General features: G+C 43.6%; 1 protein-coding gene across 6 annotated transcripts in view; it reads right to left on the reverse strand.

Annotated features, from left to right (window-relative positions):
• KCNMA1 (potassium calcium-activated channel subfamily M alpha 1) overlaps positions 1 to 22,292 on the reverse strand; it is a 332,984-nt gene extending 310,692 nt beyond the window's left edge. For all 6 annotated transcript variants that reach the window (XM_069980872.1, XM_069980871.1, XM_069980873.1 and 3 more), the window contains exon 1: positions 21,465 to 22,292. In XM_069980872.1, coding sequence (XP_069836973.1) covers positions 21,465 to 21,758 — 294 coding nt within the window. In that variant the 5' untranslated portion in view covers positions 21,759 to 22,292. The remainder of the gene's footprint in view (positions 1 to 21,464) is intronic.
• Between the last annotated feature and the right edge of the window lie 208 nt (positions 22,293 to 22,500).

Genomic DNA, 22,500 nt, shown 5'->3' on the forward strand with positions numbered 1-22,500 from the left:
GCTTTTTAGCTGAATTAAAGGGAACCTGCCATATTTAAATTGCAGTCCAAACTGCAGGCATAATGATACTGAGCAGGAGGAGCTGATCAGACTGATACATAGTTTTATGACAAAATGTCCAGGATAACGTGCCATCTGTTCATGCAAATCTCTGCTAATTCAGGGCTAATTAGTCAAATGGGTGGTCCTACTGTCAATAACCGCCCATGTGACTACTTGGCTCAGAATGAGAAGAGGTTTACATGAATAATGACAAGTTATCCTGGAACTTTTCCCACAGATAATACATATCAATCTGCTCCCCCTGCTCTATAACATAATGACTGACGATAACAGACATATGGTCCTTTTACACAAAACGATTATTGTTCGTTTTTGCACGATAACGATCGCAATTTGAGCGATAATCATTCCGTGCAAACGCTGCGAACGATCAAGCGACGAGCGAGAAATCGTTCATTTTGATCTTTCAAGATGTTCTCAAATCGTCGTTGATCGTTCGCAAAAAATTCGCAGATCGTTCCGTGTAAACATTGTTTCAACGATTTCACCCATGTGTGAGATAGGTTTAAGCGATCGCATAACGATTTTTCTTTCCGTACAATGTATCGTTCCGTCTAAACGCTGATCGTTATAAAAAAATATTGTTCAAAATCGTTAATCGTGCAATCGGGCGAATTATCGCTCCGTGTAAAACCACCAATAGCTCTACTAATAAAGTCTAATAACTGTTGTTATTAAAGGCAGAAAATGTTGGGGTTTTTTTTAAACGTTTATTGGTTCCCTGTCCCTCACTTTGTGTTGTTCGTGACTTGTAGGAGCAGCGTTTTAGTAGTTGTGCTGACAACTACAAATCCCACGATACTCCGAGCAGTATGTAGAGATTGGGTGCAGTAGTTAAGCATTAAGTCATCTGCCTGGAGCCGTTCCGCCTCTTTCACACACACAATCACCCTACACCCCCACAGCCCTGGAATCAGCAGCCTTTTCGCTCTCAATCATGCCGTGGGAACCCGGAAGTAAAGAAGATCTGAAGACGCGGACAGGGTTGATGGGGACCGCGGCCGGGGGATTTTCAAATGGTGATCGCCTCAGGAGGGATGGTGATTATCTATGATGTGTCTGTTAGTGTTTTTTTTTTTCTGACGCTGCAGTTGTCCTTTAAACTAGATGAGAATACCGCTTTATAGTAACCCAATGCTAGTTATTATAGAGCTTCCAGGAATGCTGGTGAATAAGGAAACATTAAAGTGGTTTTCCAGTTTTTAGGCTTTGTTCACACCAAAACCAGAAGTGGATTGAAAACCCAGAAAGGCTATGTTGACACACTGTTAAAATTTAGTGGATGGCCGTCATTTAATGGCAAATAACGGCCATTGTTTTAAAATAACTTCAATGTATGCACGTCAATGTGCACATAGCCTTAGGTTAATATTTCTTCAATCTATATTATTTTTAAGATATTAGCTTGCTCTGAGTGAATATACACTATTGTTTACTTGCAGCGGCTTAGGTTGTCACACACCTGGTGGATAGAGATGTGTGAGCAGCTCCGTTATTTGATAACTTATGTGTGAGCAGTCTACAGACACAGATGGAAGAGCACGAGGAAGCGTTTTACAGATATTGACCCCTCACTACACCATCTTAAATCACCGGGGATGTTATAATTTGACCTTTACAGCACTAGACTACTGATGAGGTTACCTAGAGTTAAAGGGAAATTAATAGCATTTGAGCGTTTTAAGAGCAATAATACAAAAAAATGAAAGTTGAAGGAGGCCCTGTTTACACAGAGGCCTTAGTTATGGCCTAGACTAATTTCCACAATTCTCACTCAAATTGGGCCATCAAATTGGTTCTTTTATATTTCACTAGTCATTTTTAAAGAGAGTCTATAAATGGGGGTATGGCCAAGTCAAGTCATGAGATGCACCAGGTGTATTAAACCTTAGGGAACACAGCCAGTTTTCATTTTCGCGCTTTTCTATCTTCCTCCTTGTGTATATAAGGTCATAGCTTGTGCATTTTCCTCCTAGAGCCCTTATTTTTTGCGCCACTAATTGTACTTTGCAATGGCAGACGTAATTTTTGCCTAAAATATGCTGTGAAACCAGAAAAAAAAATCTATGTGTGGTGAAATTGGAAAAAAACACAATTTGTTTTATTTGGGGGGGGGGGGGGGTTGTTTTTATGGCGTTCGCCCTAAGGTAAAACTGTCATCCCTGTAGCCCATCTGCCTCCAAGTTCGACGTACTGTGCGTTCAGAGATGCTCTTCTGCCTACCTTGGTTGTAACGGTTGGCTATTTGAGTCACTGTTGCCTTTCTATCAGCTCGAACCAGTCTGCCCATTCTCCTCTGACCTCTGGCATCAACAAGGCATTTCCGCCCACAGAACTGCCGCTCACTGGATGTTTTTTCTTTTTCGGACCATTCTCTGTAAACCCTAGAGATGGTTGTGCGTGAAAATCCCAGTAGATCAGCAGTTTCTGAAATACTCAGACCAGCCCTTCTGGCACCAACAACCATGCCACGTTCAAAGGCCCTCAAATCACCTTTCTTCCCCATACTGATGCTCGGTTTGAACTGCAGGAGATTGTCTTGACCATGTCTACATGCCTAAATGCACTGAGTTGCCGCCATGTGATTGGCTGATTAGAAATTAAGTGGTAACGTGCAGTTGGACAGGTGTACCTAATAAAGTGGCCGGTGAGTGTATGTTCCTCAAATCAGTACGATTACGACTTGTATGACTTTTATTTCATTTGATGGCTTTTAAAAAATTTAAACCTTTTAAAAATATATATGTTCCTTAAAATTGCTCTATTACCATGCTTGTAACACTTATATCCTTTGGTCTATGGGGCTGTGTGAGGTGTCATTTTTTGCACCATGATATGTTCTTTCTATCGGTACCTTGTTTGCGTATATGCGACTTTTTGATCGCTTTTTATTACAATTTTTCTAGATTTGATGCAACTAGAAATGAGCAATTTTACACTTTGGATGCAAGATGCAAGATCAGGAATAAGATAATTTAATAGTTTAGGTGATTACGCACGCAGCGATACCAAACATGTTTATTTATTTTTATTTATGAAATGGGAAAAGGGGGGTGGTTCAAACTTTTATTAGGGGAGGGGATTATTTATTAATTTTAAAAAAATATATATTTTTTTTTACACACATACTAGAAGTCCCCCTGGGTGACTTGATCAGTGTTCTATTGCTCTCGGCTGCTGTAGCCAGGAACAATAGATTGCAGAGCCGGGATCAGTGCCATTACGGCGCAGACCTCGGCCCGGTAAAGATGCGGGGATTGCTCCTCCGCAATCACGTCGCGGGGGGTGGGGGTGGGGTGGGGGGGATACCGTGCCTGCTAATAGCTGTGGTCCCAGGCTGCATATAGCCCCGCCATGCTACCCCCCTCTGAACTCCCGTAGCAACGCCACTACGTAACCCCATTGAAATTCACACTTCATGGATTCGCAGAGGATTTTGCTGCAAACTTGCAGTGTGAAATCTGCTGCGAATCCAGTACGTGTGAAGCTACCCTTAGGGGTTTTTTACACAGTCTCTACAATCTGTCTGTAGCGCGGACGGTGTCCAGCCATGTCAATTCCTTGAGCGGAGAGCTGCAGAGAATGGAGGCGCCCTATACATAACATTGAGACAGTGAGGCAGGTGGGATTCTGAGCAGAGTCCGCGGCGAGGATTCTGCTCGGAAATTTTTGCCTGTTTTCCGCAGTGTGAACGGGCCCTTAAATAGGCAGAGCGCCTGATCGGGTAGTACGATCAGGACCACGGTAAGGCAATAATGTGACCCCAATTGAAGGCTCACTTGATCAGGTTGTGTATAGCCACAACCACTTCAGCAAATATATGTGAGTAAAGTGAAGTATAGATACCAGCCGTAGCTCCACAATAGTACATCCACACATGGGGGGGGGGGGGGGGGATATCAGGGCAATCCAAACTTCAGAAGCACACAAACCCTAAGCGCAGACTTTGTATCAAAAGGGTAGATTCATTAGTCTAATTATTATAAACACATTTTCAAGGCACACAGCCTCTTCCTCATACAAGAAGGGACAAAAGGTTAGTAGTGTGGGAGACCCAGCGTGCTGTAGACACCCCCATCTGCAGTAGCAAGACCATCATCAACATTATGTAAAACATTATGTTAAATGTTTTTATGTTAAATATATTTTAGGAGAATTTTTGGTGCCATTTTTAATAATTCTCTATGTATATTATAAAATAATCCGGACATCTTGCAGTTTTCATTCTCACCACTGGGGCTAAAACTAAGCTGAGACTTCCTGTTCTGTCTGTGGTGACGAAAGGAGGCTGCTGTAAAGTGATCTGTACAGCATTACAGCGTCATGTGACACCAGCAGGTAGAGAGCATCAATACAAGACAATAGCAGCTCCCTGTGGAACGACCTTTTCAAAGGTCACAAAGCACATTCAGTAATATATTATATTATTCATCTCAAGGGTTACAGTGTCTGTCTATTGTCATCTATGTCAATGAGTCTTGCTGTAAAGCATGTCACTAAATGCTGTTAAGAACAGCCCAGGTAATATGGCAGCTCCAATAACAGTGTACAAAAAAATTAAAGTAAAAAAAATAGAAACAGATTAAAATAAAAGAACAAGTTTTAGTATGTAATCAGTAAAAGAAAATTTAGGTAACACATTCCCTTTAATGTACACTTGTGTTGTGGAAACTGCATAAAATCCATATAAATCCACACAGCTTGTGAACGTATTGCAATGACTCATTAGGTAGCTGTATATAGCATCCCTCTAATAGTTTAATGATCCTTATGAGTGACATTGTACTCTATATGCGACTGTTCAGTGTACACAGCCGGATTACGCCATTCTGTGCTGGAGATTTAACTAGCAAACTTAGATAACCTCCGGTGACCAGGTAATGGTCTCCAGTGAGAAGGCAGTAAGCAGGCCTGTGATTGGCTGAGCAGACAGTTGGCAGATGGTGGGTATAATCACCCTAATTAGCTGCTAGTATTAGCTCCATGTCCGCTGTCCACTCTCACAATGCACGTGGTGTTCAGTATCAAATTGTTATAGAAAGAGCAGCAGCAGCAGCCAAGCAAAAATGTACTACAGCAAGCACAACTAGGGGATTTACATGTACTATTATAAACAGCAGCAATAAATGCAATAAACCTGTGTTATTGTACCCTTAGACGTGTGGTTACTCTACAACACTAAGGTGTTACAGGAGTGACCACCAAACTGTGACCACCAACCTGACAAACTACAACTCCCAGCATGTACTGACAGCTGCAGACTGCCACGGCATGTTAAGAGTTATAGTTTTGGAACAGTTAAAGTGACTGTACCACCAGGCCCAGGCTGAAGCACTGGAGGCGGGCCGACCCACCCTTAGTGGGAGGAAACCCTAGCCCTTCTATGATAGGTTTTCATTGATTCTAATGGAGTCATGTCATGGAGGGGATAGAGTTTCTTCCCACTGGGGGGTGGGTCGGCCCGCCTCCAGTGGTTCAGCTTGAGGCTGGTGGTACAGTCGCTTTAAACCCCTATTACACAGGGCGACTATGAGGAGAAAACGATCTGTGTCAGCTCCTTGTTCCCTGCTCGCTGCTGCCACTATTACACACGGCAGCAGCAAGTGGGTGAAAGCCGGGGGGGGGGAGCTTGATCATCCGGGCAGCCCATAGAGGATAGAGCCTATTCCACTGAGCGACGGCAGCATATTATTGCTGTATGAGTCGTTTGTCTTTCAACAATGTTGAAAGACAAACAACTCCAATGATCAGGCAACATTGTTCATGTCGGCTGATCGTTTCCTTCTATTACACGAAACAATTATCGGCCATAACGTCCGATATGGTCCGAATACGGACCATAATCGCTCCGTGTAATAGGGCCTTTAGAGAGCCACAAGTTATGAATCATTGTTACAGCTCGAGAGACTATGTACGACACACTTTTATGACTAGGGAAATGGTAACGCCCAGTTGTCAATTTAAAGTGCAAAAAAATACCCCAAATATATGGATTGTTTCCAACTTTACTGTAGCAATACTGACTAAAATAATAAATGTGAGCCCACCTGCCACAACAAGGCAACCTCATACAGATGGGACCTTAGGGTATAAACACACACACCGTATACACAGCGTATTTACTGTTGCGATACGCAACAAATATGCAGCAGATTAGATCTAAATAACTGAACACAGCATCAAATCTGCACCATCAGATCTGCTGCGTATACGGTGTGTATACGGTGTGTGTGTTTGTACCTTTATGGTGCGTTCACACCTACAGGATCTACAGCAGATCTGCAGCAGATTTGATGCTGTGTTCAGTTATTTAAATGAAATCTGCTGCAGAAAATCAGCTGCAGATCCTGTAGGTGTGAACACACCATTAGGGTATATTCACACGAACGGGCTCGCAGCGAGATTCTCGCTGCGAGCCCGGCAGGTCCTGGCAGTTCCCATACACTACATACTTGCTGCGGTCTAAACGACCGCAGCGAGTATGTAATTATACCGCCCTTAACCCCTTCTGCTCCCGCCCGGCTCCCTCGCTATAAGCATACTTTACCTGTCCTTGCTGCACGGGTCCGGCGTCCTGCTCTCCTGCCCGGCCAATCAGTGGCTGCGGCTGGGCAACACACTAATTGGCCGGACGGGAGAGCAGGACGCCGGGACCCCGTGCAGCGAGGAGAGGTAATGTATGCTTACAGCGGGGGAGCCGGGCGGGAGCAGAAGGGGTTAAGGGCGGTATAATTACATACTCGCTGCGGTCGTTTAGACCGCAGCAAGTATGTAGTGTATGGGAACTGCCAGGACCTGCCGGGCTCGCAGCGAGAATCTCGCTGCGAGCCCGTTCGTGTGAATATACCCTTACACTTAAAAGACCTCTCCTGGGATTAGGCTAAGTAGCCTAATTTTTGTAGGCTTAGGCACTAGAGAGGGGAGTCTGTGTTGTGTAGGGACCCTCTGTGTGATGTCACTTTGTTGTGGCAGGTGAGCTTACACAACTGTAACAAAACACATACTAAGAAGGTCAAATTTATCAATATAGTTTGTCTTCTATACATTTCCAGGAGGAATCACAGAGGGACAGCACAAACCATCTCTAAGAAAAATTATTCAACTGGTATTTACTAAAAGAAAAAAAGTCAGGAGGGATTCTTTGAAGGTGGATTCACACGTACCGTACGTTCTCAGCAGATTTCACGCTGCAAGTGGAATCCATTATGATATGGTATGTGTGAGTCCACAGTTAATGCACATTTGTGGCCATAAATGTCTGATAGATACAGGTCCTACCTCTGGAATCTGTACCTAGCCCTCTGTCCCCATCTAGTCTACCCACCGCTGTTTTGGAAAAACTGCCACAGAGCCAAAAATAGGCCACAGAAAAAAGACGCCAAGTATATAAGGTATTTCTTTAAATTCCATTAACGCACAACTAACATGGGGCCGATGCATTTTTGCTCAAAAAAACGCCATGGCATTTTTTTTTTTTGGCAAAAAAGTTTAGCCAGTGTGAAACTTGTAGGACCCATCAATTCGAATATTTTTGCAAATACATTCATTTTAGCAAACTTATCTTATTTTCCTCATACGCTGCTCTCTCCATCCCATTGTTGACAGCTCGTTGTCTAGGTTACAGACCACCACTGTATTCTAAAAACATTGGATTTATAGTGTATATCTACTGTATAATATACACTCACCGGCCACTTTATTAGGTACACCTGTCCAATTGCACGTTACCACTTAATTTCTAATCAGCCAATCACATGGCGGCAACTCAGTGCATTTAGGCATGTAGACATGGTCAAGACAATCTCCCGCAGTTCAAACCGAGCATCAGTATGGGGAAGAAAGGTGATTTGAGTGCCTTTGAACGTGGCATGGTTGTTGGTGCCAGAAGGGCTGGTCTGAGTATTTCAGAAACTGCTGATCTACTGGGATTTTCACGCACAACCATCTCTAGGGTTTACAGAGAATGGTCCGAAAAAGAAAAAACATCCAGTGAGCGGCAGTTCTGTGGGCGGAAATGCCTTGTTTTTTTTTTTTTTTTGGTAAATCAATGTTTATTAGGTTTTCCAAGTTATTGAACATCAAAAAGGGTAAACAAGCACATTGACGTATAAAAGTACCAGCATCACAACGGGCTTTAGCATAATAACGGTTATCAGTCTAAAGTAACTCCAGAAGTGAGGTGTCCCTAAACCAACAAGAGTCACGTGTCTCTCCCAGCAAAAAGAAACTAATACAATGAGATCTCATTACATAGCTCCATTCTCTCTCTCGACCTCTCATCCCAAGTGATGTACATACAGGGAGGCGTGTGGCTGTCGTGAAATCTTTGCAAACTATGGGACACCCCTCAGACGAATAACATCCATATATCCAGACACTGATGAACAACAATGCACATAAAACACACAGGACAACAGTAGAAAGAAAAAGCCTAAGAGACGAACAAAGAGAAAGAAGGCAAGGAAGGACAGGGGGAAGCTCTAAGAGCTCCCTGGGGGCACAGTCACGACGGTCGCGACATCCCATAGGACCATCTTGTCAACGGGAGGCCTCTCGGACCCTATTGTAACCACTGAGCAAAAAGGGGACCCTCTTTAAAGGACGTCCATGCCAGCCACAGGCGGTCCACCCCAGTGCCCCGTGAATGTTCCTCTGCTGTCAAAATCTCCATGCGATGTAGCAAGTCCATTTCAGCGACCCATTCTGCCACGGAGGGCGGGGTGGGCGACTTCCAGTGCCGCGGTATTATCATGCGGGCGGCTGTCAAGAAGTGGCGCAAGAGCCCTTTTTTAACAGCAGAGGAAGGTCCCGGGATTAAAGACAACAGGGCCAGACCAGGCGACGGGGCCACCGATTTCCCAGTCACCTGGGTAAAAATCTCAAAGATGGCGTCCCAAAACGGTTTTAGGACTGGGCAGCTCCACCAGATGTGTACCATCGAAACAACGTCTCTCTCACATCTCCAGCATTGGTTGGAAACCCCAGGGTAACATTGGTGCAGGAGTCGGGGGCACCTGTACCACCGGGTAAGGATTTTGAAATTTTTCTCCTGGGCTAGACAAGCAACCGGCATTTTATGGGTCAGCATAAATATTTTTTGCTTGTCCGAGCTCGAGAGGGACACCCCCAAATCCGCCTCCCATGCCGCTATATATGAAGGCTCGGGGTCCGCATCAGCCAAGAGAAGTATATGATACAATTGGGAGAGTGTCCTCCCCGGTGGGGAGGACTCCAAAAGGAGCGCCTCCAAATTTGTGGGCGTGGATATTAGGAGGCCATGCGGAAAGGCAGCCCTCAAGGCCTGTAACTGTACGTATTCCAGCCATGACAATGGTCGGAAATGCCTTGTTGATGCCAGAGGTCAGAGGAGAATGGGCAGACTGGTTCGAGCTGATAGAAAGGCAACAGTGACTCAAATAGCCAACCGTTACAACCAAGGTAGGCAGAAGAGCATCTCTGAACGCACAGTACGTCGAACTTGGAGGCAGATGGGCTACAGCAGCAGAAGACCACACCGGGTGCCACTCCTTTCAGCTAAGAACAGGAAACTGAGGCTACAATTTGCACAAGCTCATCGAAATTGGACAGTAGAAGATTGGAAAAACGTTGCCTGGTCGGATGAGTCTCGATTTCTGCTGCGACATTCGGATGGTAGGGTCAGAATTTGGCGTCAACAACATGAAAGCATGGATCCATCCTGCCTTGTATCAACGGTTCAGGCTGGTGGTGGTGGTGTCATGGTGTGGGGAATATTTTCTTGGCACTCTTTGGGCCCCTTGGTACCAATTGAGCATCGTTGCAACGCCACAGCCTACCTGAGTATTGTTGCTGACCATGTCCATCCCTTTATGACCACAATGTACCCAACATCTGATGGCTACTTTCAGCGGATAATGCACCATGTCATAAAGCTAGAATCATCTCAGACTGGTTTCTTGAACATGACAATGAGTTCACTGTACTCAAATGGCCTCCACAGTCACCAGATCTCAATCCAATAGAGCATCTTTGGGATGCGGTGGAACGGGAGATTCGCATCATGGATGTGCAGCCGACAAATCTGCGGCAACTGTGTGATGCCATCATGTCAATATGGACCAAAATCTCTGAGGAATGCTTCCAGCACCTTGTTGAATCTATGCCACGAAGAATTGAGGCAGTTCTGAAGGCAAAAGGGGGTCCAACCCGTTACTAGCATGGTGTACCTAATAAAGTGGCCGGTGAGTGTATATCAATGTATACTATAGCTATATATACACCAGCCAGACCACTGCTTTTAGAGATAGGTGGTCAGTAACTTAGACCAGTGATTTTCAACCAGTGTGCCGCGACACATGGTCGGGTGTGCCGCGGGGAAAGTTCCCCAAACTATGGTGCCCCTGTGTTTTGTTCCCGGGCAATGCGCAGCGATCAGTGGCGGATTATAATGTGGGCGGTTGCGTGGTGCGCTGTCGCGGGCCGTGGTGCACACATCCAATCAACGTGTGCGCTACGGCCCGCCGCAGCGCACTACACTCCCGGTCTCCGCTGATTGGAGAAGCACATCCGGGCCCTACGGGCGGCCAGTAGGTGAGGCAGACAGCAGCGGCGACCATCTCGGAGGAGGTGAGGAGGAAGGGGGGGGGAGAGAAACCTGGGGATGGGGGAGAGAAACAGCGGAGAGAAGCAGGGGGGAGAGAAGTTTGGTGGAGAGAAGCATAGGGGGGAGAAGTATGGTGGAGAGAAGCACAGGAGAGAAGCATGGGGGAGAGAAGCACAGAAGAGATGCAGGGGGAAGAAGTATGGTGGAGAGAAGCACAGGAGAGAAGCATGGGGGAGAAGTATGGTGGAGAGAAGCACAGGAGAGAAGCACAGGAGAGAAGCATGGGGGAGAAGTATGGTGGAGAGAAGCACAGGAGAGAAGCATGGGGGAGAGAAGCACAGGAGAGAAGCATGGGGGAGAAGTATGGTGGAGAGAAGCACAGGAGAGAAGTATGGTGGAAAGAAGCATGGGGGAGAGAAGCAGGAGGGAGAAGTATGGTGGAGAGAAGCAGGGGGGAGAAGTATGGTGGAGAGAAGCACAGGAGAGAAGCAGGGGGGAGAAGTATGGTGGAGAGAAGCACAGGAAAAAAGCATGGGGGAGAGAAGCACAGGAGAGAAGCAGGGGGGAGAAGTATGGTGGAGAGAAGCATGGGGGAGAGAAGCACAGGAGAGAAGCAGGGGAGAGAAGTATGGTGGAGAGAAGCATGGGGGAGAGAAGCACAGGAGAGAAGCAGGGGAGAGAAGTATGGTGGAGAGAAGCACAGGAGAGAAGCATGGGGGAGAGAAGCACAGGAGAGAAGCAGGGGGGAGAAGTATGGTGGAGAGAAGCACAGGAGAGAAGTAGGGGGGAGAAGTATGGTGGAGAGAAGCACAGATGAGAAGCAGGGGGGAGAAGAAGGGTGGAGAGAAGCATGGGGGAGAAGTATGGTGGAGAGAAGCACAGGAGAGAAGCATGGGGGAGAGAAGCACAGGAGAGAAGCAGGGGGGAGAAGTATGGTGGAAAGAAGCACAGGAGAAAAGCATGGGGGAGAGAAGAAAACAAGCCCAGGTTTTACACTGAGTGAGTATAAATACATTTAGAATCTATATTATTAACTATATGTATTATATGTACTGTTTTAGTGTAATTTTGTGCCATTTTGGTTGGTGGTGTGCCCCGGGATTTTTTAAGTATAAAAAGTGTGCCGCGGCTCAAAAAAGGTTGAAAATCACTGACTTAGACAACAAGCAGTCAACAATGGGAGAAAAAGAATGGCAAACAAGGAGGAGGAGGCAAGTTTGCTAAATGAACATATTTGTATACTTTTATAAGTATAACTTAAACCCCTTTAAGAGCCCCATGTATGGGATGTGAACAGATTATTGGGCTCCTGTCTGGTGCTATAATATATCCAGTGCACTCATACATAGGTGGTGACATCCATCTATGCCTATATACATGTACATTTACCACTATTGAAAACCAAGTAATATACCTAAATGCTCCTTGTCTTGTAGCCTACAATTACTGGTCATATCCTTTTGTAATCCACCATAAACACAATTCTAAAATATACAGAGATGGACGATCGTCAAGTGTCCAAGTTACATATTAATCCATAGTCAATATTCCAATGTAAACAAAGCACAGGTTGTGGAAGGTTTAATATAAGACTTTATCTACTCTCTAACCACATTATTGATAGAAGACTCTCAGCATTTACACAAAAATCAGATGGGGCCACCCTAGCTCCAACAGGAAGGTTAATATTACCAAAACCCTAGAACACCTCATGTTATCCAGCCTGTAAAAATTTACTGCCGATCCTCTGGATAAGCCATCAATATTGGATAGCCGGGTCTCTGACTCCCAGTACTCCCACCGATCAGCTGTTTGATGGACAGAGAGTTGCTGCCTCTTCAGTGTTTACACTGTATCACCCTTGCATTGCCATACTATGTGCAGCGGTCAAGCAAAAGCAAACCCCTAGGACCCCCTGCCCAAAAAAACGGACCCACTCAATGGAGAGTGAATGGAGCTGCCAGGCATAGCCGTGATGAGGTAGTTAACCCTATACTGAGCATTGGGTTTAACTGAAACCTTAAAGACTACCTATCATTAGGCCCAACTTCTGACATGTCATAGTGAGGCCCCCGCCGATTGCTAGAATGAAGGGGCAGAAATGTGTGGCCCCACCATCTTCACTCTAAACAACTATAACAAGTGGAACAAAGTTACAATGGAAATCTATAGTACTTTTTGTATACAGAATTAACATAGGCTACCATTATAATGTAATTATTATTATAATTCCTCTTATTTATTGGTTTAGAGCAGAGATGAGCAGTCACAGCTCGTAACTGCACTTATCTTCCCCTTCATTCTAGAGATTGATGGGTGTCTCAGCTCCTGGACCCCCATCAATACAAACTTCCCACACATCATTATGACATCTCTGAGGTTTATCCAAATATTGGGTACTCTTTAAAAGGGTAGTTCACCATTTTTTCTTTCAAATCAACTAGTGCCAGAAAGTGCCAGAGATTTGCAATTTACTTCTATAAAAAAATCTCCAGTCTTCCAGTAGGATCCCATTACACGGGCCGACTACGGCTAGATCATTTCAGTAAATCATTTCGGTAAATCTGCTAGATCGGCGCTTGTTTACTGGGCCTATTTGACGGCCCAATAATCAGCTAGCAAGGGCTGCATGGACATTGCAAACAATTGCCCTTGGCCAAACACCTGATACCATACCTTTCACTGCTCCAGCTCTTCTCTCCTGTGCTCTGTAGCTACCCGGGGCTGGCGGTAGCAGCACCTGAGCAGCTTGTCAGCTGACAGGCCGCTCAGCTAGTCACAGGCCACTTTAAGGCTTGATTCACATACATTCAGTTTTCAATGCATTTTTTCAGTGAAAGCCAGAAGCAGAGTCAGCAGAAAGGGGAAGTATAGGGCTCTGTTCACACCATTTTTTTTTTTAACCTGTTGAAAGGTACTTTCAATTTTTCAACACGAGAAAAAAGCATCCTGCTCTAATGGTAAATTTACCAACAGAAAAAAAAATAGTAGGATGTAAAAACGGTGAGTGAAGTCCTTCTTAAATATTTAGATAGTTGGCTTAGATGCCAAGTCTCCTTGTTAGGGGAAATGGCCATCTTCTACAGACGGGTGGCTTACAAAAGAAGTAACGTTGCAGAGGCGTCTGACGTATAACAGCCATTTATCGCAGCAAATCGTCCAGAAAATTCCAGATATAGATTGTGTAGGATCTATTTTCTATAGAGGCACAAGCCTGCCCAATCCTGTGTTCTGCAGGCTCTAGGCCTGGCTGTTTGCCTTCCATATACCGTATATGTTGATTTTCATTTTCCCTATCCTGCAGAGCTATGACACAACAGGGCTACCTAGCAACTGTCTCTATGAAGGTTGGATGGTGATGGGAAGTCACAGTGATGGGAGGGGGAGCAAACTGTTCCTTCTTAAGCACAAAAATTCATGAGGGGGTTAATACCCAAAGGCTCGTACCAAAGGCCTGCAGGGTGAGGCCACTTTATAGAATATTACAAGCTTCTTATGTAAAACAAGTGTCAATGACCTCTGCTAAGCTTCTCATGTATATACTGTATATACATCACTATGACTTCTGATATGTAAAAATCTATGCCCTCAAATGTTATTTTAATGTACACATAATCTAATGGTTTCCATGCAATCAAAGGAAATTCCCTGCAGCATGGCAGCATTTAGAGGGATTTTCCCACAAGTATTGATCAGTGGGGATGGGACTGCTGGGACTTCCACCAATCATGAGGATGACGGTCTATTGTCTTTCTGTTTGGACAGGCATACTGCCACCTAAATGTACAGGCCTGGCAATGATCTGTGAAGCCTGCATGTCTGACTGCTGCTCATTTCTGTGGGAACCGGACCCACAGCAACCAGTCCCCCCACAGATCAGACCACCTATCCTGTGTCATTTCTAGAAAAAATCCTTTATAGAGGCTGTACTACTATAACAATGAACAGGATAGGGGGATAAGTGACTGATTACAAGAGGGGGTCCATCTGCTGGGACCCCTGCAATCTCAAAAAAGGAACCCCCTAGTCTCCCATCAGAATGGAGCGGCATTAATTACCAAAATGCGAACGTATTTTCACCTCAAAAACCTCTGTGTGAACATACACTAAGGGCCCTATTCCACGGGCAGAGCAACAATGTAAACGAGCGCCGATCTGCTAGATCGGCACTCGTTTACTGGGCCTATTCCATGGCCCCGATGATCGTGAAACAAGGATTGCAAGGACATCGTTACCGATGTCCTTGCAGCCCTTGTTTCATACATTACCTGTCTGGGCTGCAGGTCTTCTTCTCCCGATCCCGAGCTGCAGCATCGGCTTCGGAGCGGGGCTGTCTGAACTGACAGACCGCTCAGCCAATCACTGGCCGCTGCGTTTCTGGCCAGTGATTGGCTGAGCGGTCTGTCAGTTCAGACAACCCCGCTCTGAAGCCGATGCTGCGGCTCGGGATCGGGAGAAGAAGACCTGCAGCCCAGACAGGTAATGTATGGTTCTGCTGAAATCGTCGGTCGCCGCCGCTATTCAACCGTAGCGCTCCTGTGGAATAGGGCCCTAAGGCTAGTTTAACACATCAGTTTTGCAAAGCTGCCACTGCAGATTTTCTGCCAAAGCCAGAAATGGGATGGAAAATATAAAGGTTGGACTAGTACTTCTCTTTCCTGTTGGATCTACTTCTAGTTTTAGCACAAAAACTGCAGTATTAATTTTCAAAAAAACTGCCATGTGTGAAACCAGCCAAAGGTGTATTCACTCATTCCGCATCCGCAACCATGAACAATTTTAGGGGCCATTAAATCCTATAAGTCTATTCAGACGATCCGTGACGGGAAAAACTGGACATGTCATAACTTAGACATGATCACGGCACAGATTAACCAACAGAAGTCTAGGGGATCCATGTTTTTCACAGACGTCACATCCGTGATGTCCGTGAAAGACATAGGTCAAATTGAAGCAAACTAGTTAACTTTTTTTTTTTTTTACAATTTTTTTTTTGCAATTACGGACCAAAATGCACAGATCAAAGTAAAAATAGCGGACCTTAACTGTCCATGTACGCAGAAAGATTATCTGACGTATTATCTGCCAAAGATTTGAAGCCAAAGCCAGGAATGGATTTGAAAAGAGGAAAAATTTCAGGCTTTCCTTTATGACCTGATCTCTGTTTATTGTCTGTTTCTGGCTTTGGCTTCAAATCTTTGGCAGATAATCTGTCAGATAATCTTTCCATGTAAATAGACCCTTATGCGGACAAAGAAAAACACTAAACATGTTAATAAGGCCTAACATATAATATTTGTTAAGCATTCTGTAACCTATGGACATCTACGTCTTTTATACTACTGACTCTCAGCGAACATCTACTTTGTAGGGGGAAAGAAAACACCATATAAACTTCACTGCATTTCTGCTGGGTTTTCCAGAAAAACACTATGGGGGACATTCACAAAGACCAGCGTACTCATACGCCAGTCTTAAATTAGGCCCTGCCGCCTTTTTCCACAGCCAGACTCACTAAGAGGCGCACATCTCTTAGTAAACCTGGTCTGCCCAGCACCTGGCGCAGCAAATCTACACCTGCTTCCAGTACGTGTAGATTTGTATCATGATTTTCCATAGGGAAAACATTAACGCTTGTCTGACAGTTATTTGAAGGTGTATGGCCTCCTTTTCAGAAATCCATGCACATGCCTCTGATACAACTCCATTTAGATGAATGGGACTGATTTCTAAATTGTGGAAATTTCTGCAACAAAACCCACCCTAATGTCACTACCGACTCCCAGTGGACACAGTGAAATAATCTTATTAGATAGATATACCTATAGTATATACAAAAAAAACCTATCTGCTATAAAAAGACACCTATTAATAATTATAACAGCTCATTAAGAATAAGGTATAAATGAGTCAGTAAACTGTTGTAAAGCTACAAAGGACCCGGTGACACCATAATAACAGCAGTGTTGTAATGTATTGAGCTGAATACACCATCTGTTTACTTGCCTATATAGAAGGGGGTTCTCAAGTATCAGAGCTAGTTTGTTTAACCCTTTTATGATCAGCAGTCATCAATGCCTATGCCTCAGAAGTTACTTCTTACCTTACACAATAAAACATTGTAATGTAGAGTATTTGCTTTTACATCTTCGCCTGCCCAACACAAATCTTGCTTCATTACAGTACAAACATATTTTCATGATTTTAAAGTTTATTAATAGGTAGAATGCTTACAAAGAGTATAAACCTTTTGGTCTTGGTTGTTCCATTTATGTTCTTATGTAGTTGGTTATATTTTACTATTGAGTTTAGATCTTACTTCTAAGGTCTTATTCACACATTCTGTAAATTTTTCTGTTAATGCAGATACGCAAGCTTAGGACCCATTGATTTCTATTCCTACTATCTGTAGTTTCATGGATCCACAATGTTTTGTGGATTGCAGACATAATATACGGTCCTGAAAAAAAAATGTGAATGAGGCCAAACATTCAATTCACACCGCACATATGGTACATGTTCTGTAGTGACTGGACAGTGAGGGTTTTTTCCCCTTTTAATAATAATAATGGTCTACAGACTACAGTCCATAGTTTGGTGTCCATTGAAAACCTATGGAAATCTACAGTTATCTCACACTAGATAAATCTATGGCGCTCCGAAGTGGGTCAAATAAATATTAAAAGTTCTTCTTTTGAACAGTATAGTGACATAAAGACTGAATGTTTCAGCCCTCCTGGGCCCTGATCATCATCTGTATGTAAGGGTCCATTTACACAGAAAGAGTATCTGACAGATTATCTGCCAAAGATTTGAAGCCAAAGCCAGAAACAGACTATAAACAGACTATAATCCATTCCTGGTTTTGGTTTCAAATCTTTGGCAGATAATCTGTCAGATAATCTTTCTGCGTAAATGGACCCTTAAGGTTTGCCATTTTTACCCTGTGATCTGTGCATTTTGGTCCGAAATTGCAAAAAAAAAAATTGTGTAAATGGACCCTAAGGATTGGTCTTCAGTGATGGTGGAATGGTCACAGCTAAAGGTATGCCATACATGGCCCCTAGATGTGGATTCCAACTCTGGGTTGGAAAGCCAAAACAGGAATTTACTCATTTATGTATTTGCATAACTCTCATTGACTTTAATACAAGTAAGATAACTAGTATAGCACTGAAAGATATTTAGTTGGCATAACTTTGGAAGTTGTGTAGCTTGCGGTGCTATGCTGTTTCCCCAACTCCTATCATAGTCAATAGGATTTACATTGTTTTTGGTGTTCCCGTCCACCTTCGGCAGCCATAAGTAGACTGAAAGGGGCCAGGGAGTCCTCATTCCCAGATGGAAGCACAATTTAAGAACAGCATGACAGCAGTGTGATTTTTGGCCACACAGTCACAACACAGCCACCCACTGACTGCTATTGCAGCTCACATTGAGAATGTGTAGATTGCTGTAAGTTATTATATGGCTATGTTCACACATAGGATTTCTGTCAGTCTTTTTTTTTTTTTTTTTAACTAAAACTAGGGGTAGGTTGAAAGCACAGAAACTGTGCAAATCTTTCCACTATAATTTACCCTGTCTGTTCCAATCCTGATTTTGGAAAAAGAAAAATAGAAATACTATGTGTGAACATAGCCTAATACTGTATTATACATGTTCATGCTAAATGTGTAATAATAAGTACGTAAACATAAAACTGAAGGTGACCGTACACATTAGACTGAGGTTGATTGAAAATGAAGATTTCAACCAAACCAATTGTTTGCAATGGCAGAATGTCATCACCAAGAAAAGAAGTTGGACCTTTTAGGGTGAAAGCACACAATCAGATAGTGTTCTGTATCATGTCAGTTTCCAATAGTAAGTAATGGGAGAATTTTATTATAGTACTGGAAAATGCAAAATAACCTAATCGTTGTTTTCACCCTTAAAATGTTTGCCCTATAGTTGCTAGTTCTTGCCCATACAAGGTGCAGTTGGCTGTTACATGAATCTCTCCGTGAAAGAAAATCCTAGTGATAAAATCATTTGTCCTTCATCAGGTGTCATTGATCTTGTAGGAACAGTAATGGCCAATATGTACTATAACGTGTTGGCAAAACAATCCCTCACAAAGCAACGTTCAATTCAGTGGCTACTGGCCTACAGATTACTGATGGTCTATGACTATACTTTAGTCTGTGACATCATAAGGCTACATTCACATCTGTGCTTGTGTTTTAGAAAAAGAAAAAAAAATGACTTGTGTTCGCAACATGATAAATGATGTCTGACACAACAAATACTTTTATTTACATATGACCTGTTCTTTACAGTTCTCCCTCCTTACCAGCATTAGCAAATTGAATCAATAATTTTTAGTGTGAGTATAATAGTTGATAGCACTAAGAAAAGCATTATAACGTGGGATGTATGGAGCCCATGATAAATGCATCCCTACATGGGTTTCAGAAGAGTATAATACTGACACGTTTCTGCATCCACATTATTGCCCCAGTCCGACCACAGGTCTAATGCTACAGATGTTCTCAAGCCTATATTATTATCAAGCACCAAGCAAGACAAATGAGTGGTATGCTACACCGCTGACATTGCTTCGCTCTTTGCCACTGATGGCAAACCTCCAGCTGTTGCACAACTATGATTCCCACCATGCCAGGACAGCCAAAGAAATGGCTTTAGCTGCACAAGTATGATGGGAACTGTAGTTTCGAAACAGCTGGAGGGCCCTAGGATCGCCAACATTGCTCTATGCTATTAACCTAGTGTGGCCCCTTTCATATTAAAGATATGAATTGCGTACTTACACACACTGGTAAACTCACTATAAACAATGTTCTTTTGTTTGTGGTGTTATTCTGGGGGGTTTCACGATGTAGCATGCTCTAGGTTTGGTGTTTTTCCCAAAAGCTTCTTCACAGAAATTAATTAATTAAAAAAAAAAAAAAAAATATATATATATATATATATATATATATATATATATATATATGTATATATTACCACCACATGTTCCTTTTACAAAAAAAAAAAAAAGCATTTTTAGATCCATTATTTGTTTTTAAACAGAAAAGTCACAAATTAAGAGGGTGACGGAGACCTGAGGAAGAAATGAACATTTCAGCTCCCTGTCATATTAGTGGGTTCCAGCTGCCGCTATGACATCCAGATCCCTGTAAAGGCAACAAGCTATTGAGCGTGCTCTGCTTCTAAAGTTACATTTACGCCCCACTGCATACATATCTACTATATGAGTACTATACATTTACTGCTGGCAGACGAACATTTGGTAGCTTGGGAACAGTTTACCTTTGATCTGAATTCTAAATCTAATGGGTAAGATAATATTCATACCTCTAAACTCTCAGCCAATAAAAACTTCTCTAAACATTATTACCAGCACAGAAAAGTCGACCAAATGGTTAAAAAAAAAAAACTACTGTTCCTGTTTAGTTTTCAGTCTTGTTGTCTGGTGCTATGTACCTCTATCTGGATGACGTAACCTTACAGACAAAATAAATGTATAGGGGGATGCCACTTCAATAGTAGCGGACAGAGACTATGCAGAGCGTACAGGGATATACTGTAAAAAAAACTTTCCCCCCCACAGCTCTGCTACATAGACTGGTCTTACATGGGGGTAAAGTGGCCACATTTTTGTGTCTGTATTATAAAAGTAAGTCCCGGCCTGACCACATTTCTTATAGATCCATACTGACAGCTGTCAATTCAGGTCATCAGACTAGCGGCCTGGCCAGGACTTGTGGCCATAATACACATGCAAAAATGAGGCCTTCTTACACCCATGTAAAGCCGGCCTTATACTTTGCCCTGTGTGATTAATACTAAGTCACCAGTGAAGATTTCAATTGGTTGAATGCAAGCAGAGATCTTGCAAACTGCAGGGAACCAAAACAGAAAGTATAGTGGAAAGTCATATAATGTTTTATTACATAACGATTAAACCTTATTACCTGAACCCATAGTATCCTATATAAAGACAGATGGACACGTCTAATAGCTAGGGTCATTTTAAAGAGACGAAACACTTAATAAAGCTCATTCTGTCTCTCTAGAAGACAGCTGTCTCTTTATTGCCTTTTAAGACAGTGGATATACCAAACTGCCCACTCAAAGGTGAAAGGACACATACGGGCACGATAAAGTGAAGTATAACAGAGATGACATATAGTTACAAGCTATAAGTTCACGTACATGACCATATGCCTAGACTTCCATTTTACTCATTTATAAAAGTGCCCTCAAGTGATATAACTTTATCCCTAGTTTGCCACTGGTTCTCATACTCAATTTGTGCCATTTTAAAATAAAAGTTATGCTTCCCCTTTAAGAATTTGGGCATGTATGAATGTGTGATGGCAACCTGCTGCAGCGTGATGTCACACAGTAACCATCTCTACACGTTCTGCTAACTCCACATAAAATGACTACCTATGATTTCCAGCAGAAGAGAGGTCAACGTCATATGATTCATATTGGCGATGACATCCAGCTAATTTATAAGCACTGAATGCTATAATCAAAATTGCATTGATTTATATGCGCACATTCTGGGATTGCTGACGCGTGGAAGCTTAGAAAATTAGAAAGAAGAAAAAAAAAATCTAAGCAATTAATACTTTGCTGATGATCAATAGTCATCCAACAAATGGCCGAATTCTAGATGGAAGGATTGCATCCTGCGGAATAGACCAGGTTGTCACAAATATTTACAATAGGATTTTGTGTTGATTCCGCAGGAAACCCCAAAATCAAAATACGCATTTAAGTGACACGTAAATAATAACGTTACCTTATTCTTGCCCCCACAGTGGCAGCAGACAGTCCATAGGTATTTAAGGGTCCTCCATACCAAAATGATGAAAAGGCCCCCAAAAAATGTCACCATTGAAGAGGCCAGGAATGCCCACCACATGCGCTGTCCCCGACTGTCACATGGTACCTCCACGGTGACTGGAATAATGAGGGCAGGGTCCCCTCTGGACGCATGGACGGCGTCTAGGTGCAGGTTGTTGTTGTTGTTGATAGCACTCATGGTTAAGCCAATGCTGCTGAAGTTGCTTTGGGATTTGATGCCACTTGCCATTGCTAACAGAAGGACCCAGGAATCCCTGAAAGCCACATATGTCTCAGCCCCCAAATTCCTGCGCTAGCCATATTGCAAAGGAAAGGGGGCAGGTCAAATAAATGATGGGGCCTTCTCCGACTGCCTCTTCTGCATATAATAAGGGCAGTCCTATGACACAAGAACTGTCTCAGTCCTGGCTTTAAAACCTCATGACACAAACTAGGGGTGTCCCCAAGAAGAAGAAGAGCACCTTGTGTCCAGCTGTCATAGTCCTCCCATCAATAAGCAGGAGCAGCTCCAGAGCAGTCCTTCATTTCTCCCTGATGCTTGGTACTGTATGTGAAGGGGGGGGGGGGGTCTTGTTTTTCCCTTATATAAAAATCAGCATGGCATCTAGCTGGAATACAGAGCAATGCTGCCAGTGGGCTCTATAGCATACACTCATTGTCCTGCATTTGGGAAGCAGCTATCGCGATATCAGGCTCATAGCTTTCCCTCCAGCACCTGTTCGCAGCCCTTGCTCTGCTGTCAGGGGAGAAGCTGCTGCTGCTGCTGCTTCTTCTTACTCGGAGCTCCTCGGCTCTCCTGCAGCTGCACTGGGGAAAGCCATAGGGATTGCATGCAATCAAGGGGATCTCTCTGCTGCTCAGCTCTTCTGATCAATCAGATCCTCGTGGATCTCCTGTCCGTCCGCTGCTCCTTCCCCTCGGCTGGACTTGTGGTGTTCTCCTCCTCCTCTACACGCTGCCTGCTGCCGATC

Source organism: Dendropsophus ebraccatus, chromosome 8 (assembly GCF_027789765.1).
Source record: "Dendropsophus ebraccatus isolate aDenEbr1 chromosome 8, aDenEbr1.pat, whole genome shotgun sequence".
In the NCBI taxonomy this organism is placed as follows: domain Eukaryota; kingdom Metazoa; phylum Chordata; class Amphibia; order Anura; family Hylidae; genus Dendropsophus; species Dendropsophus ebraccatus.